The 14,776-nt window shown below is 50.5% G+C and overlaps 5 protein-coding genes across 5 annotated transcripts; 2 read left to right on the top strand and 3 right to left on the bottom strand.

Annotated features, from left to right (window-relative positions):
• Positions 1-96: 96 nt before the first annotated feature.
• Positions 97-1,902, top strand: M437DRAFT_47818 (adenylate cyclase-associated protein; the record flags this gene model as incomplete). The annotated part of the gene is made up of 4 exons (XM_041021534.1): positions 97-125; positions 181-472; positions 526-839; positions 894-1,902. The coding sequence occupies 4 exons, from the start codon at positions 97-99 to the stop codon at positions 1,900-1,902; spliced, it is 1,644 nt and encodes a 547-aa protein (XP_040880046.1).
• A 1,114-nt stretch (positions 1,903-3,016) lies between these two features.
• Positions 3,017-4,300, bottom strand: M437DRAFT_84067 (uncharacterized protein; the record flags this gene model as incomplete). The annotated part of the gene is made up of 2 exons (XM_041028036.1): positions 3,017-3,150; positions 4,039-4,300. 2 exons carry the CDS (start codon positions 4,298-4,300, stop codon positions 3,017-3,019), a joined length of 396 nt encoding a protein of 131 aa, XP_040880045.1.
• Positions 4,301-10,177: 5,877 nt separating this feature from the next.
• M437DRAFT_47419 (putative short chain type dehydrogenase) lies at positions 10,178-11,225 on the top strand (the record flags this gene model as incomplete). Its single annotated transcript, XM_041021447.1, has 5 exons — positions 10,178-10,221; positions 10,297-10,545; positions 10,600-10,931; positions 10,984-11,138; positions 11,187-11,225. The coding sequence occupies 5 exons, from the start codon at positions 10,178-10,180 to the stop codon at positions 11,223-11,225; spliced, it is 819 nt and encodes a 272-aa protein (XP_040880044.1).
• Positions 11,226-11,398: 173 nt separating this feature from the next.
• M437DRAFT_47414 (uncharacterized protein) lies at positions 11,399-12,493 on the bottom strand (the record flags this gene model as incomplete). Its single annotated transcript, XM_041021446.1, has 2 exons — positions 11,399-11,799; positions 12,019-12,493. 2 exons carry the CDS (start codon positions 12,491-12,493, stop codon positions 11,399-11,401), a joined length of 876 nt encoding a protein of 291 aa, XP_040880043.1.
• A 472-nt stretch (positions 12,494-12,965) lies between these two features.
• On the bottom strand, positions 12,966-14,133 carry M437DRAFT_47642 (uncharacterized protein; the record flags this gene model as incomplete). The annotated part of the gene is made up of 3 exons (XM_041021492.1): positions 12,966-13,245; positions 13,307-13,539; positions 13,591-14,133. The coding sequence occupies 3 exons, from the start codon at positions 14,131-14,133 to the stop codon at positions 12,966-12,968; spliced, it is 1,056 nt and encodes a 351-aa protein (XP_040880042.1).
• Positions 14,134-14,776: the final 643 nt, after the last annotated feature.

The following is a 14,776-nucleotide window of genomic DNA, read 5'->3' as shown; positions in this document are numbered from 1 at the left end:
CATTCGAGTCGTCGACCTCGACTTCGTACCTTAAGTTAACATCTTGTCAATTCAAGCACACCACCCATCATGGCGACGACAACGAGTAATATCGGGATGCATAACCTCACCACCCTGATCAAGCGGTCCGTCTGCTGTGAAGCTTCGCATGTCAACTACTCTTACTAACACGCGCCTCAGACTCGAAGCTGCCACATCCCGCCTCGAGGACATTGCTACTTCGGCTCCTTCTTTCGAGCAACCTAGGGGCACCGTCGCTGATGCTGGCGCTGTTCATCTGCCTTCCTCTTCCAGCGCTCCTGAGCTTCCTGGTGTCGCCAAAGATGCTGCCCAAGCTTCCACCCCTGCCGCTCCTACTCCTCAGGCCGAGAGCCTCCCCAAGCCTATTCAGGATATGGACGATCTGATCAAAGACCACGTCGCCAAGTTTGTCACATCTGCCTCGGGCCTGGACAAGAACATTGAGACTCAGGTACCACCCCTGTCCGACAACCACCAACCTGCGACCATTCTAATCCCTGCCAGGCACAAGCCGTCGAGCGCGCATTCGCTGCCCAGCGTCAGTACCTCGTTATCGCCAGCAAGGCCAAGAAGCCCGATATGACTTCGCCTGCCTTCTCCGAGCTCATCAAGGACTTGCAACAAGAGATGGGCACCGTCACCGAGATCAAGGACTCAAATCGCGCCTCGCCCTTCAAGGATCACCTAAACATGGTCGCTGAGGGTATGGGCGGTCTACAGTGGGTTGTCTTTGAGGGCAAGCCCGCCGACTATGTTGCTGAGATCTTGGGTGGTGTTCAACTGTTCGGAAACAGAGTCCTCAAGGAATACAAGGAGAAGTCAGTTGCCAATCCTCGCTCCGTGTCCACTCCAGTCCACTGACCATACAACAGGGACCCCAAGCACGTCGCCTACGTCCAAGCCTACTATGCCATCTGGAAGAACCTCCAATCATACATCCGCAGCCACTATGCCGCTGGTGTCACATGGAACGCTCAGGGCATGGACCTCGCAAAGGCTCTCAAGGACGCAAAATCAAATTCTACCGCTTCTTCACAATCCGCTCCTGCTCCTGCTGGTGCTGCAGGTGGTCCTCCCCCACCTCCCCCACCACCACCGCTTCCTACTTTCGACAACCCTCCTCCTCCTCCAGGTCCGCCTCCGGCTGCTAAGCCAAGCGGTGGTGATATGGGTGCTGTTTTCGATCAGCTTAACAGAGGTGAATCTGTTACAGCTGGCTTGAGAAAGGTCGACAAGAGCGAGATGACGCACAAGAACCCTTCGCTACGCGCTGGCTCTACCGTCGCTGACCGCAAGGGAAGCCAAGACAGCATCAACCGTAGCCGTAGCAGAGGTCCCGAGCTTAAGCCCAAGCCTGACAGCATTCGTGGCAAGGGTATCGCCCAGTCTACACCCAAGAAGGAGCCCAAGAAGGAACTGGACGGCAACAAATGGATCATCGAGAACTTCGAAGATGCCGATGCTCCTATTGAAATCGAGGTTTCGGCCACACAGTCCATTCTTATCACAAAGTGCAAGAACGCTACTATTCGTCTGATCGGAAAGGCCAACGCTATCAGCATTGACAACAGTCCGCGCACAAACCTCGTTATAGACGACCTCATCTCATCCGTCGACGTCATCAAGTGCCCCAACTTTGCCCTGCAGGTTCTCGGCACCCTTCCGACCGTCATGCTCGACCAGGTTGACGGTGCTTCCATCTACCTCTCGAAGGAGAGCTTGAACACTGAAATCTACACCTCAAAGTGCGCCAGCATCAACGTCAACCTCCCTCCTCAGACCGAACAAGACGACTACAAGGAGTGCCCCCTACCCGAGCAGTTCCGTACCTATATCAAGGATGGCAAGCTTGTTAGCGAGATCGTTGAGCATGCTGGATAGAGATGTAATCCCTGCTCCGTTTCCAAAGAGTGGCAGCCAGAAGATCATGATCATTTTGTAGAATAGATAGGACTGCCCATTTTGGCAGGGTTTGATAGCAAAGCGAACATTTGAGCGTATTTTACCATGTATGTCACCTCAGAATCGAGGATTAGCACTCGTTGCATGCTAGCTTGGATCGAGGACAGAGCGATATCTGAGGTTGAACTAGGAGTTTATGACAGGGTGACCCTCTGATCAACCATCCACAACATTATATAGACGAGAACTTGTCGCTTATCTGTTATCGACTGACCAAACTATGCTCAATGAGCTGAAGAGATTTGAATCGCCCGCGGATGTCCCTTTGGTAGTCAGAACTTGTGAGATTGAACTGTAAAATTGAATCTTGCTTCTACAGAAAGCGCCAATGCGAAAGGTATTCTAATCTTGTGCGTGTAATCGATCACTTCTTTCTTTGACGGGATAGTCCTTGGGTAAAGAGGAACAGATGTATCGAGGGTGTCACAGAACCCTTGGAGTTCAACCGTACAATCAAATTTTGCTTCTACGGAGTCCGCTGATCCAAAAAGTATCATGATTTTGTATGCAAGAGAAGACCTACCATGTCTAGACGAAACGACGACATCCTGTTACATGTCTCGTTGCCTTGTCGATCAAGTTCATCGTAGACGTCTCCTGGGTCTTTGTGCGTCAAACCCCCTAAAGGTTGTCGACTGTTCTTCTCGTGCTTGGACGATCACTCTTTCTTATGTATGTTTAGCGAGTCACTTCTTCCTCTGGCGTGATACCAGAATCGGGTTGAGGGGCTTGCCGTGCAGCGAGGGCTGGTCTTCGTAGACGCACTATCTTCTCTGGCAAATGCTGCGACCATCTGGTTGAATCTGGACCGAGAACCACGGCTGTCTTGACTAGTCGTCCGCAGTATGATTGCTACTCATCGGATACGGCGATCCCAAGAGAAGTGTCTACCATGACAACTTTAGGGACAACTGCTTGATAAACAGCGTTGTGTGTCCTCTTGAGAAGCTGCCATCTACGGAAATTTGTATGCTGGACCTGCCGCTATAGAGCGAGGGGTCGGTGCACCAGAGCAACCGCTTGAAACGAGTTTCTACGGCAGTTTTTGGGCCAGGAGGGACAGTTGTATCGAGAGCGTGTAGACGTTACAGAGATCGGTGTTCCATAACTCCAATTGATGGACTGGGATGGGCAGGATTTGGACGTTGACGATGGCACGCGACGTTCCTGCATTCTTTCATCAGCTACATCCATCGACGCAACGTGTAAACAAGCTGGATTCAGGGGTGTGGTGATCCCTGTTGGCACGGAAGGCATGAGCCCTTTTGTGTCTTGTTGGTTGCTGCTGGCAGGATGGGACAATGACGATAGCGGCGATGACCCTACGTTCTTCCATTAGCTGCCTCTCCATCGGAGCCACGAGGAAAGAAGTTGGGTTCGGAGGAGGGACCATCGCTGTTGGCATGATGGGCACGAGTCCATGTGTATCGTGTCGGTTGCTGCTCTTTTGCTGTAGCACGACTGGGATGTGTAGACTCAGGATGATCGTAAAAAGGATTGGAGTCTCGAAAAGTGGCAGCATGAGTCTGCGGCAACAGTCGTGGCAAAGTTCAGCTGCTCATAGGTGGATTGAAGTTGGTCATGAGTTGAAAACGCGATGATCGTATGTGAGCTTGCTGTCTGTTGAATGCACGAGGAAAGAGCGAGAGGGAGAGCAGCATGCGCCTGACTTCTGACACAGATGCTACGAAGAGTCGAACGGCGAACAACAAAGGGAAGTAGCGACCAGCAAATAGAGAGATCTCGGACATGACCGGTTGATGATCAGAGAGCGAAACGTGGCGCGAAGAGCGAGAAACCCACAAATGAGACGATAAACCGAAAGTGAATAGAACCAATTCAGGGAGCCCGACTCCCCGAACATACTGCTGCGAGAACCAAGGGCATGAACGGGCCAAGGAAGTAAATGAACAGGTTTCTGAGATATCCACTTGCGTTCCACATTCTTAGCTTGGCTCGAGCCTGCCATGCATTTGACCAGGTGCATCAATACCCTTGTAAGCGGTCACGAGGAACAACTTCCTAACATTAATATGTGACATGACTAGCACACACTTGAGCGCTGGCGAATAGCTTTGCCATCTGGGTACTCATCAGAAGTGAGAGTGTTTTCCAAGCCGTTGGATAGTGCATGCATTTGCATATACAAGGATTGCGGCAAATCGTTGGTGTTGTCCAGCTCGTAAGCCACGTACCATTCAGTGGACGCAGGCACACCCCGTAGACTGTCAAGGAGTCCAGCCAACCGGGTCTGATGGAAAATGTTAGTGTACAATGCTGCTTCATCCATAAGAACAGTGATAACGGGCTGCGACATCTTGGTGTCGATCATGCATTTCAATGCTTTTGCCCTGTGCAACGGACGAGGGAGCAGATATGCTTAGTAGGACGTGGAGGCATGGTTGTATCTCTGGGTGGCCCATGAATCGTCACAGGACGGGGACAACGTTCCTTCCCTCGCCTTCCGGCAAATCCATTGCCTCGGAAGGCACTCAACTCAGTTTGTTCATTGATCCTCATCTGAAAGCAGATGAGAACACGTCTGCGAAGTAATGCATACAGCTAGGTCAAGACAGCAGTACTGCCAACTACTGCGTATGTGACACCTATTGGTCAGCGCGATTGCTCGAATAATGATCTTGTATGAACCATGCAGCCCCTGAGTCTTACCTCGGCGGCCAGCTTCTCTGGCTTTCCTACTACTCGAGTATCCCTTTCCAAACAGGAACAGCACGTAGTGCAAACATACTCGATCTGAACTCGAGACAAAGGTGCAGAATTCCATCGTATCTTCCGCCGTCGTGAGAGATAAGTTACCTGCTTCACTTTCTCGAAGCAGCTGCCGTGCCCGTGACTTTTGCGAGTCACACTATTCTCATATCTGTGCTCACAACATCAATGTCATCCTCCCTCCCAAGTATCTCAATCTTCGAGTCGAGTAGGACAGAAGAAGCAGTATATGGGTGCCCACGCAAGAGATGCAGGCCGAAAAGAAGCTTACAGCTCACCAGATAATACCAATTCAAACAAGTTATTGGAGACACGTTGAGCTCACCCGCACTCGACCTTGAGTGTCATGGCGTACACCGCACATGTTTTGCAAGACCCGTCTCGAGGACCCGACTTGCTCGATGACCGCAATAGGATAGAGCTAGGCAGCAGTCCCTAAGCCCTGACCGTCTTTCAGGTGAACACGTACCTACTCGACTTATATGTCAATCAACAATGAGCTCCATCTTCCTTTGACAGCTAGGTATGCTTGCACGAAGCTGACTTAGTGGTCCTCTGAGTTGCAGTTCTTCAACTGCTTGATGCATTTTAACATCTGTCGAATTTCCAATGCCTCGGTCGAGGGAGTGTTCACGCCCTCACAAACATAGATCTGCGTAAGCTGTACATGGTGGTTGAATCGCACCTCGGCGAGGACGACTGCGAGAGTTGTCGCCCGGTAATAGGCTGGTAGCAAAGTAGTTCGGATGACATTCAAACCAAGAACCAATGGCGGCGATGGGTCCGTATGGTCCCACTTAATACAAATGAGGCTGGCGGAGCAGCCGATGGCTTCCGTGGAGTGAACTGAAGTGAGTCGGATCTCGCGAAACTGGTGCCAGATCTCTTTGGCTGACTCGTGAGCCGACGTTGGAAGTTGCAATCAAGACCTCACCAAGCCCATCGGAAGAAAGAACCACGGGTGTAACCTCGGCTTTTACTCCACTGCGTACCGACGACCAAGATTTCTTTTTCAGCCCATGTGAAATTGTAAATCTCCTTGCACTCAGCACATACCTTTCTCAGGGGTGATCAGCGATACTCAGCTTTGTCCTGAGCGCGGACCGAGGCTCTGCGGTTGACTGCCTGTTTCAGTATTTGCATGATTACAGAAGCGACTGACACGGGGGCACAGGCACATGTATAAACGCCTTGTCGTATACATAGTGGTACGCATGCTGGCTTGACTTTGAGCGCCGCTACTTTAACGTTCATGCGCCCCAAGTTTAATCTATGCCCACGCGCGAGGGTCTTATCAGTCTGAAGATCGTGTTAGCCACATTGGTAGTTGTAGAGACCGTAACCAAGTACAATGCAAGGACGTTGGGCTCCGAGCTGACCGAAAGCAAGTCGTATCATGCCCTTTCCTCTCAAGGGCTGGCCCACCACCATGTTCCGGTGTTCGTTGCTAATATCCTATGCTGAAAGCCGCGCAGTTCCAGGATCATGACAGTTTCTCGAAGCTCAGTACTCCGCTTTTGCTAACGCGGTACGTCACCTTCACAACCAAACTGAGTAGACGAAATTGGAGTCACAGTCAACTTATGCTCTCTTGAGCCTGGCATACTAGTTGCATTCACTCATCGGTCTCATCGAATGCTGGAGGGTACAACGGTACTGCTTCACTTAAATCCTCTCCATCACGAGCTCCTGGTTTTCTGCTCAATATATTGACGACTGACCTAGGGTTACTTTTGACTGTGTACTCGTCTCCAGATGCATGTGTCTAATCGGCCACACTGGTGATTTGCAGAATCTGAAAGCGCGAAAGATCAAATCAAGCTCGGAAGTTCGACGGCGTTTCGTAAAGATTGCCCATATGCGCTGTGCTCCTGTGATTCAAGCAGATGCCATCATTTGCAGACACTTTCTGGTACCAGCTGAGCGAAGAGTCGAGACGTGTGTCACTTGGAGTTTGATGTTTGTTCGTGAGTTGAATACGACAGCCACTGACAGGGGTGAGGGCGAAGCGGGCGTTATTGGCCAATTCCGCCAATGAAGATTCACAGGCTGCTTGTGCATCGTATCAGCACCTCTCATGCAATCGGACCCTGCTGTGGAATTACTGACACGCGACTGAATTGCAATATCAAACATACATGACCGTGATCCTCGCACTCGCAACGATGACCTGAATCCCATCCGCGCTAAGCGAATCGCAGGTCTGTGATACATCCGAGACGAGTTGATCCGTCGGACGTCGGCGATGGTGCACATGGTGTGCACTGTGCAGGGTTTATTCACGTCCGTCGGATAGCGCGCACACAGGGGACTGCAGCGAATCGGAGGTGTTACAGGGCGCAATAGGCAGTCTGCAAGCCATACGCTATTCAACGGGTGTAGACGCACCCTGGAAGATCCTTGAATGGCGAGTAAGGTCATTCAGAGATGAGCGAATCGCTCCCTCCTGCACCCCGGCTCCCCGAAAACATGTATGCTGATCGTTGTGTTAGATCACATCCCTCGAGACTATGAGAGCCAGATCAGTATCGTTGTCAACCAAGCTTGCGGAGCCCAATGCAAAACACTGTTGTGAGGTCGCTAATGTAGCAGCAGCAGCAGCAGGAAACCTATTTTTGAAAGGCCGTATCAATGTCAAATGGCCCCTTTGCACAAACCTTAGAATGACTACTGACTTCAGCTGTACCAATGATCAGTAATCAGGTCCTGTATAAGGGCTGGTTCAGAGCGTTAGTCGAGTGTGAGCAGGTGACAAGAAAGAGGTAGTCTAAGACTAGCCGCTTAGCAACCTATCCTATTATGTCTAGTGCGATCCGACAAGCTACCAAACAGACAAGGCGACCCGGAAACTCGCCGTTTAGGCGATTATGCGCGGCGAAGAAGAGCTGAGGAGTTTCGAAATCGATATACGAAGTCGTTGGCATGTGTTGCGTTGAGGGATAAGAACTCAGCAGTTTGTCCATAAGATCTGATCTGAGCCCGGCGTATCTTTCGTAACACTTATAGGATGTATTTGTTTGAACAACCCTTTATAGAGCCATCAGCGACAGCGCTACGAAGCATACTGAAGCTTGCGATACGAAGGATGAAGCGGTATTCTCAATGTGGCTAGCTGTCGCAGAAAATAGACACCAAGATGTACGGCGCCTTCATTGAGGTTGACGTGCTAAGACTTTGATGGTCGACCAGTAACCATAGAGACTGATATGAACCTCTCTTAGTCCGCGTCGAGACTAAGGTATGCTCAGACGCGTGCAGAAGTCAAAGGGACAACATGCCAAAACTGATCATCAGTACTTGCAGACGTCATGAAGATCCTTCTACCATTTGCAATCTTTGCGTGAGACTAAAGTGTCGTAAATCGATGGGTTCAAACGGCGTTGTTTAGGCGGACCGAGATTGGAAAGTCCAACAAACATGTATTCCCGCGCTCACAATCACAGGTAGCTGCATTCGACTTCCTGGCCCGAGAAACTTCTCTGGATGCATGGTTCGAGATGTGTAGCTTCTGATTTGAAGCTTGAGGTTCGTCTGCGCTATCATAACTTCAGTCGTCGCGGCGCAGAAAGATGCACGAGGGTAGCATTCGTTGCCATGTGTTGTTGATGTGGTTGGTGGTGGCTGGACTGATTAGAGTTGCAATCTTTGGTGTCGTGGCTCTCTTAAGAAGATGGCTGGCTCAATCATAGCTTGATGAGCGCAATCGCAGATCCGTTCGCTTGTTTCGAGTGACGCGGGCTCGGTCTCGCGTCTGAGAGGACGGGCCAGCGCCTGAAGAACTTCAAACTTCCCTGTCGAGATCTACCAAGATGAAGTTGCTGCTAACCAAGCCCTAACTTGTAAACTTCAAGACAGAGTCGAGACATCGAACCAGACCTCAAAATGTGGCTGGGACGCGTCCACCTGTCAAGGCTCGAGAGCGTCGATTCGTCAAACGTCTCTTGAAGAGTTGCATGGTCAAATCTTGTTTCTTGTGCTGCCAAGCGCATCGAGACGACAATTAATCAAGAAGATTGGTGCGTGTGAGCGAAAGGAAAGGTAGCTTCATTCTTCGTATGACTGTCGTATAAAGCAAGAAAGTCTGAGTCGAGGATTCGACATGGCATGAAATTGCGGACCTATTTTCCTCTCTAATCCATGTCACGAGAGTCAGACAGAGCCGCCGGTCGGTAAACGCCTATTTCCGAATCTTGATTGATGGCAAAGCTTGGGGCTGGCGACCAGTTCGTTTTGTAAGACAAACGGGTCTGCATACGCTTAACTGCTGAAACTGTGACTACTGCGTGTGCTACTCGAGTCTTGAACCGCGGGTCGCATGTACGTAGCTTTCTGTATATGATGATCACGTGCGTGCTCTTGACCTCTCCCACTCTCTGATTCAATGTACGCTTTCTCTGAGTGTGCAGTGACCGCCTAGCCAATCTTTAGAGCTGGCAATGATTAGTTGTCTCACTATTTGAGCGACGGTCTGCAAATCCTGGCTGGTTTGGAACACTTTACTCTACAAGGACCTACGGATGACTTATTCCCAAATTGCTTGCCGGTCAGAGAAAAGGCATGCCAAATTCGATGTCTACGACTAGTTCACCATTAACGTCATGCATGGCGAGAAAATTACATGGTTCTGGATCTAATCCGTCACGATGCAACCAGCTGAAAGGTTCGGGAATGTCCCCATGTCAGTTTGACCCTCCTGGATGTAGGGTTTGGTACGATCAATCCACCAAGGGTCACTACATGTTCCGAATAAACACCTTAAAACCATAACTGCCGGTCGATCGCCAGCGATTTGGAAGGGTTTGCCGGCAGAACACCAGTATGTGCCGAGTACTGCAATCCCCACATGCCGCCGCCGCTAGACGCGTACTCGGGTCAGTCTTGTTAGCCAGTTGGTTCGGCTGAGTACAGGATGATCTTTGAGCACAATAATAAGTCTTAGCACAGATCAGGATCATTAGGAACGGTCCATTGCACCCCTCCGCCGGTGTGGACCCCGAGCCGCAATTTGGCCCTCTGTCATACTTCATCACTCTCCCACAAGTTTCCGACCGTTGGTCCGGTCTTGGTCTGCACCCTGCAGACCTTTGGCGGCACATCAGCCAGAAAGCCTTGTTCCCATAACGGGCAGTCGCAGCGAACCCTTTGCATCATTTCTGAACGGCTGTTCTCAGCCCTAGCACTGGTGGCTGTTTTGCAACAGTGGGCAGGGGTCATCGAAACTGGGCTGTCGTATAGGCAAGCCATCCATACCGCGGTCTTCTCGAACGGCCTCAAGCTCTGTACAGAACTGATCGGAAAGCAACCAAACTTGGCTGAGATCCACTTGCTGTTCCTTATCGACTAGCTTGTATGGTCATTGGTCCCCTAGTCGAAAGAGCACAGTGCACAAGCTGCTACTTCCAGGACAACCCCCAAAAGACTTTGACAAACAACACAGCTATAGGAGCAGTTTGTTTCATCAACGATGGATAATGGTTATTGTGGACGGCTGCATAACAAAGTAGCAGTGTAAGTGACTGGCATCTCGTGTCGTCCAGATCTTCGACCAATGTTGTCCATTCGCATCAGCTGACAAGCGTTCAGCGTAACAGGTTCATCTTCAGGGATTGGTCGAGCGATTGCACTCCGCTTTTCCAGTGAGGGTGCTCACGTAGTGTGCGCCGACACAGATTCAACAACAGACAGCGACAGCGATTCTGCTGATGATGCAACACACAATGTCATCCTCAGAAGTGGCAGGAATGCTCTGTTTGTCAACACGAACGTGGGAAGCAGTCAGGATGTAGAGAACCTGGTGCAGACGACAGTGTCCCATTATGGCCGGCTTGACGTGTATGTTCAGTATCCTTAGACAAGCCGCTTGACTCTGACACGCCTTGAATCAAGCTTCGTGAACAACGCCGGCATTACTTTCGATCTCGAGACACTACAGCCGATCTGGAGCGCCGACGAGGACCTGTGGGATGACATACAGCAAGTGTGTTCGAAGGGTGTGTTTCTTGGGTGTAAGTATGCATCAAGGCAAATGCTCAACCAAGATCCACACCCAAATGGAGACCGCGGCTGGATCATCAACGTCGCGAGTATCTTCGGAACGGTAGGGACAAGCAACTTTGCTAGCTACTGTGCTTCCAAAGGTGGCATTGTCAACATGACGAAGGCGGTTGCGTTGGACTGCGCGCCTCATAGGATACATGTCAATTGTATCTGTCCTGGGTGTGAGTGCGGACGTGTCCTCTGTAAGTTCGTGAGTACTGACGACAAACACAGGGATCTCGTCCCAGATGACGAGCGAGATGTTGAGTGACGGGGAGACGCAAGATCACATAATCAGCCTGCACCCGTTCCGGGGCTTGGGCATCCCGGACGACATCGCAAGGGCTGCTGTGTTTCTAGCTTCGGAAGACTCTTCATGGATAACAGGAGTATGCAGCAAGTGGCGAAGTACAGAACACATGCTAACAGTGTCGTAGGTCGCATTGCCGGTCGACGGAGGATATACAGCCCGCTGAAGCCGCAGAGAACGTGCCCTTACATTCCTGATCGAAGAATCATCACACCGGGTTAGAGGAAAGATCCAGACATAGAACCAATACACATACACCTGGTGTTGGAAGAGGAAGAGTTGGATCCAGTGAATTTGGAAATGGACACAAATAGAGTTGGGATTGGAAGCAGAAGCACGTTACTTTTTCTCATTCGAAAGCGAGTTTCCCGCTGTGGTCGTCGTACTTTCTCCCTTCACGTTTGATGCTGTGGAGTCGGTTTCGATGTTCTTCTGGACCTGCTCGACAGCTCTCTCGATCTCGAGCTCCATGCCTGGAAGATTGAACCGTTCGGCGAGCAGCTTGCCGTTCCATCGCTTGAGCAGCATGACATCCGAGGCATCATTGTTTGTCTGCTGAGCGACAAGTTCGGCAACTTCCTGGAACTTTTCTGAAGGCAGAGCAGCTTGCCTTGCGTGTTCTCGAGAAGGGTGTATCAAGCCTGCGGCGTAAAGGTTGTCCAAGGTTTTTGACGGAGACATCTTGATCAAGGGCTCCTTGCTACTGATCAGAGCTTCCAGATATTTAGAGCCGTAGTACGCTGAGAGGCAGTTAGCATGTTGAATCATTATCAGCAGTCTCTCATCGCGGCAAACTGTTCTAAGTGAGATGGGCCGTGTGATCTAGCGAGCATATTCACGTGCCGATGTTTGTTTATTTGAACCATGCAGCGAGCAAGGGTTACTGCTTGAGAATGCTCAATCAACGCAGCAAGCAATGAACACTTCTTGAGAGCAACCAGTAGAGTATTCAAACTGACCTTTGAAATGCGACCAAGCGCGGAAAGCAAGATAGAACCCAGGAATATTCGGTATAATCGGTAGTAAGCCAACTGGGATGGTAAAAGGCAATCCAACCAAACTACCCCAAAACCTTTGCTTATGCAACCCTTGTCTCTCCGTAGCCATTCTCCTCAAGATCTCCGGTACTTTTTTCTGGTTCAGGAAGCGGCCCGGGAAGACGATTTCAGTAGGCGTCAGGTCGGCAGTAGACGAGGGCAATGTCTTGAGCCCCCATTCCTCGTAGGAGATGCGGTTGAAGACAATGTTGCCGTAGTCGGTGAGTTTCTTCTTGTACTTGTTGGGTGAGTTTTCCCAGGATGCCCATGTTTCATTTGCTTTGTTGACTATGCGATCGTGGTAGGACAGCTTTCCGCTAGCATTGACTTGGGTTGCGACGCGATCACAGTAGAGGAGCGTACGCCGTGTTGAGATGGGGAGGAGAAACAAGCGCATGTTGTGTCGTGCAGTCAGTACGGTGGACTACAGAGAGAGCGTCTTGTCGGTGGTTCTACTGCTGGCGATAATAAGAGAAAGAAAGAAATCGCGAAATGCGTTTGTACTGCAGACTAGATCTTAAAGTGACGTCGAGAGTTGTGGCAGGTGGTGTGGCTTAGCCAGCCACAAGACAACACAACACAGCCACATACTGAACAGATCTTTCTGCGGCGTTCTTCCATGATTAATTAGAGATATGTTCTCGGCGCAGACCGATTATTGCCTCGATGCTCCACGCAGATCCATCTTTTCCCAAGCGCTGTGACCCCCGGGCAGATCTGGAGCCATCTATCATCACAATGTCGAGTCGGATCGAATCAAATAGCTAAGCTGTAATAATAAAGAAAGATCTAGATGTGTATAAATAGATACATGAATATGACAGTAGCATGATTGATTACAAAGGAACATGATGCTTCGCCTTTCCTAACTAACGAAGACGTTCTACCACTCTTAGGACACTGATGACAAAAGTAAAAAGCCACGCTATCAAAGCAACAACCAAAACGCCAGATAGTCCCTGTTGTGACCGACATATACGAGGAGAAGCGGGGCAATTTGACAAGAGAGATTCGTTGTGATCGAAGCAAGCCCACCGAGGATCGTCCAATGCGTCCAGAGCCAGTGAGAGATTCGATGAGTAGAAGACGATGAAAAACAGATCAACCAGAAGGAGCGAAACTTTGGCCGTAGCACTTCGAAGTCCGAGCCTGTGACGAGACGAGTCAGTACAATTTGTTTACAGAGCTGGTCACCAATGCTGCTACTCACGGTTTGCTCAGATATTCGTCCCATGTGATGTAGCCAATGTAAGGCACGGCGACGCTGTCCAATACGATGGCCATGTATGTCGAGGCACGCTTGCTACAAGGACCATCACCCTGGCGATTGACTGCGTCGGCCTCGTGGAACACTCTGGCACCTAGTCCAAGGGCGGCCACAGTAAAGCTCAGAACAATGAGACGGAAGACGAGGGGAACAAAAGGATTTTTAAGGATGATGCGCTGCGGGAAAATCAGCAAACAGCAGAGATACAGGGTGTAATTCACAAATACCTTGATGTGCGCAAAAGTTTTTGACCGTCTCTCCGGGGTGAATAGCCACAGACCTTTTATTTTCTCCTCGGGTTTCTCGGGTTCAGCAGCATGCCAAGCAGATGTGAGATGGGGCATGTTTTCGTCCATCCAGGCTTCAGACACAAGTCTGGCTCCAGGCACACCTCTTGGCTGAGGACCTGACAGCATGTAGGGAATCCATCGTTGCTGGTTGGTGTCTATGGGTTGGTCCAGCAAAGGAGGCTCGGCAGAACGTATGTGATCCCATTTGCGGCCAGGGGCTTTGTGCTGGGTCGGCGGAGCGGGGAGATAGTGATGAGAGGCGGGGACAGCATTGGAGGGAGGTAGTAGGCGCTGCGTCTGGTCGACCGACTCATCGTCGCTGTCGTCTTCGGTGAGGACCCATGGTGGGATGGAGCGGACGATGCGGTTGTCGGCCGAGGATGAGTCGTGGTAGATGTGGTTGGAAGCGTTGAGGGTCGAGGATTGTGAATCGGGGGCTTGGTTAGATGCGGAAGCAGGAGGGCCCTGAGATGACTGCATCGCCGCGCTATGGCGACAGCGGCGATGAGAACTAGATGGGGGTCGTTGTTGCGATGGTGACACGACGCGACATGGCCGCACTTAGATACACCCAGACATCAAGCAGTCCTGGCGGTGCAAGGGACTTTGAACCGCGTTACAAAAGATCGTCTCCGGAAGACCCGCCAACAAACTCCCAAACACTCATCATTGACCAGCCTCCGGAAAGGTAAAACGTTACGTGCCGCGCCCGCCAAGCCTGGTCACAGCCCTATGTCATGATTGCCCTTCAGCCGCACCAGACACTATTATTGCATGCAACAAGAATTGAAGACGCATGGTTGTTGCTCTCTGTGTACTTGTAGCATCTTCCAAAATACAACATATCAGCAAGTTCTCCTTGGAGAATATTCATCATTTTCTAGTCTTTGATTTGATGAAACGCTATGAGGTCAGCCAATGCGTTCCGCAATCTCCGGCATGATGTTATTTTGGCCCTCAGTGCATCACAAGTTGGCAACAGTATCGGAACAGATTTGATAGTGTGTAAAAAGATGCATGAAATTCGCCATGACTTTAATAAAATGAAATAATTACTGAATGTTCCGTGGTATCTACTGCGTCTCTTGAACCTTTCCCGTAATGACACGCGATTTGTAAACAA

Source organism: Aureobasidium melanogenum, assembly GCF_000721775.1.
Source record: "Aureobasidium melanogenum CBS 110374 unplaced genomic scaffold scaffold_9, whole genome shotgun sequence".
Lineage (NCBI taxonomy): Eukaryota > Fungi > Ascomycota > Dothideomycetes > Dothideales > Saccotheciaceae > Aureobasidium > Aureobasidium melanogenum.
Note: the sequence above shows the minus strand (reverse complement) of the source record. Positions and strands in the feature narration are given on the sequence as shown.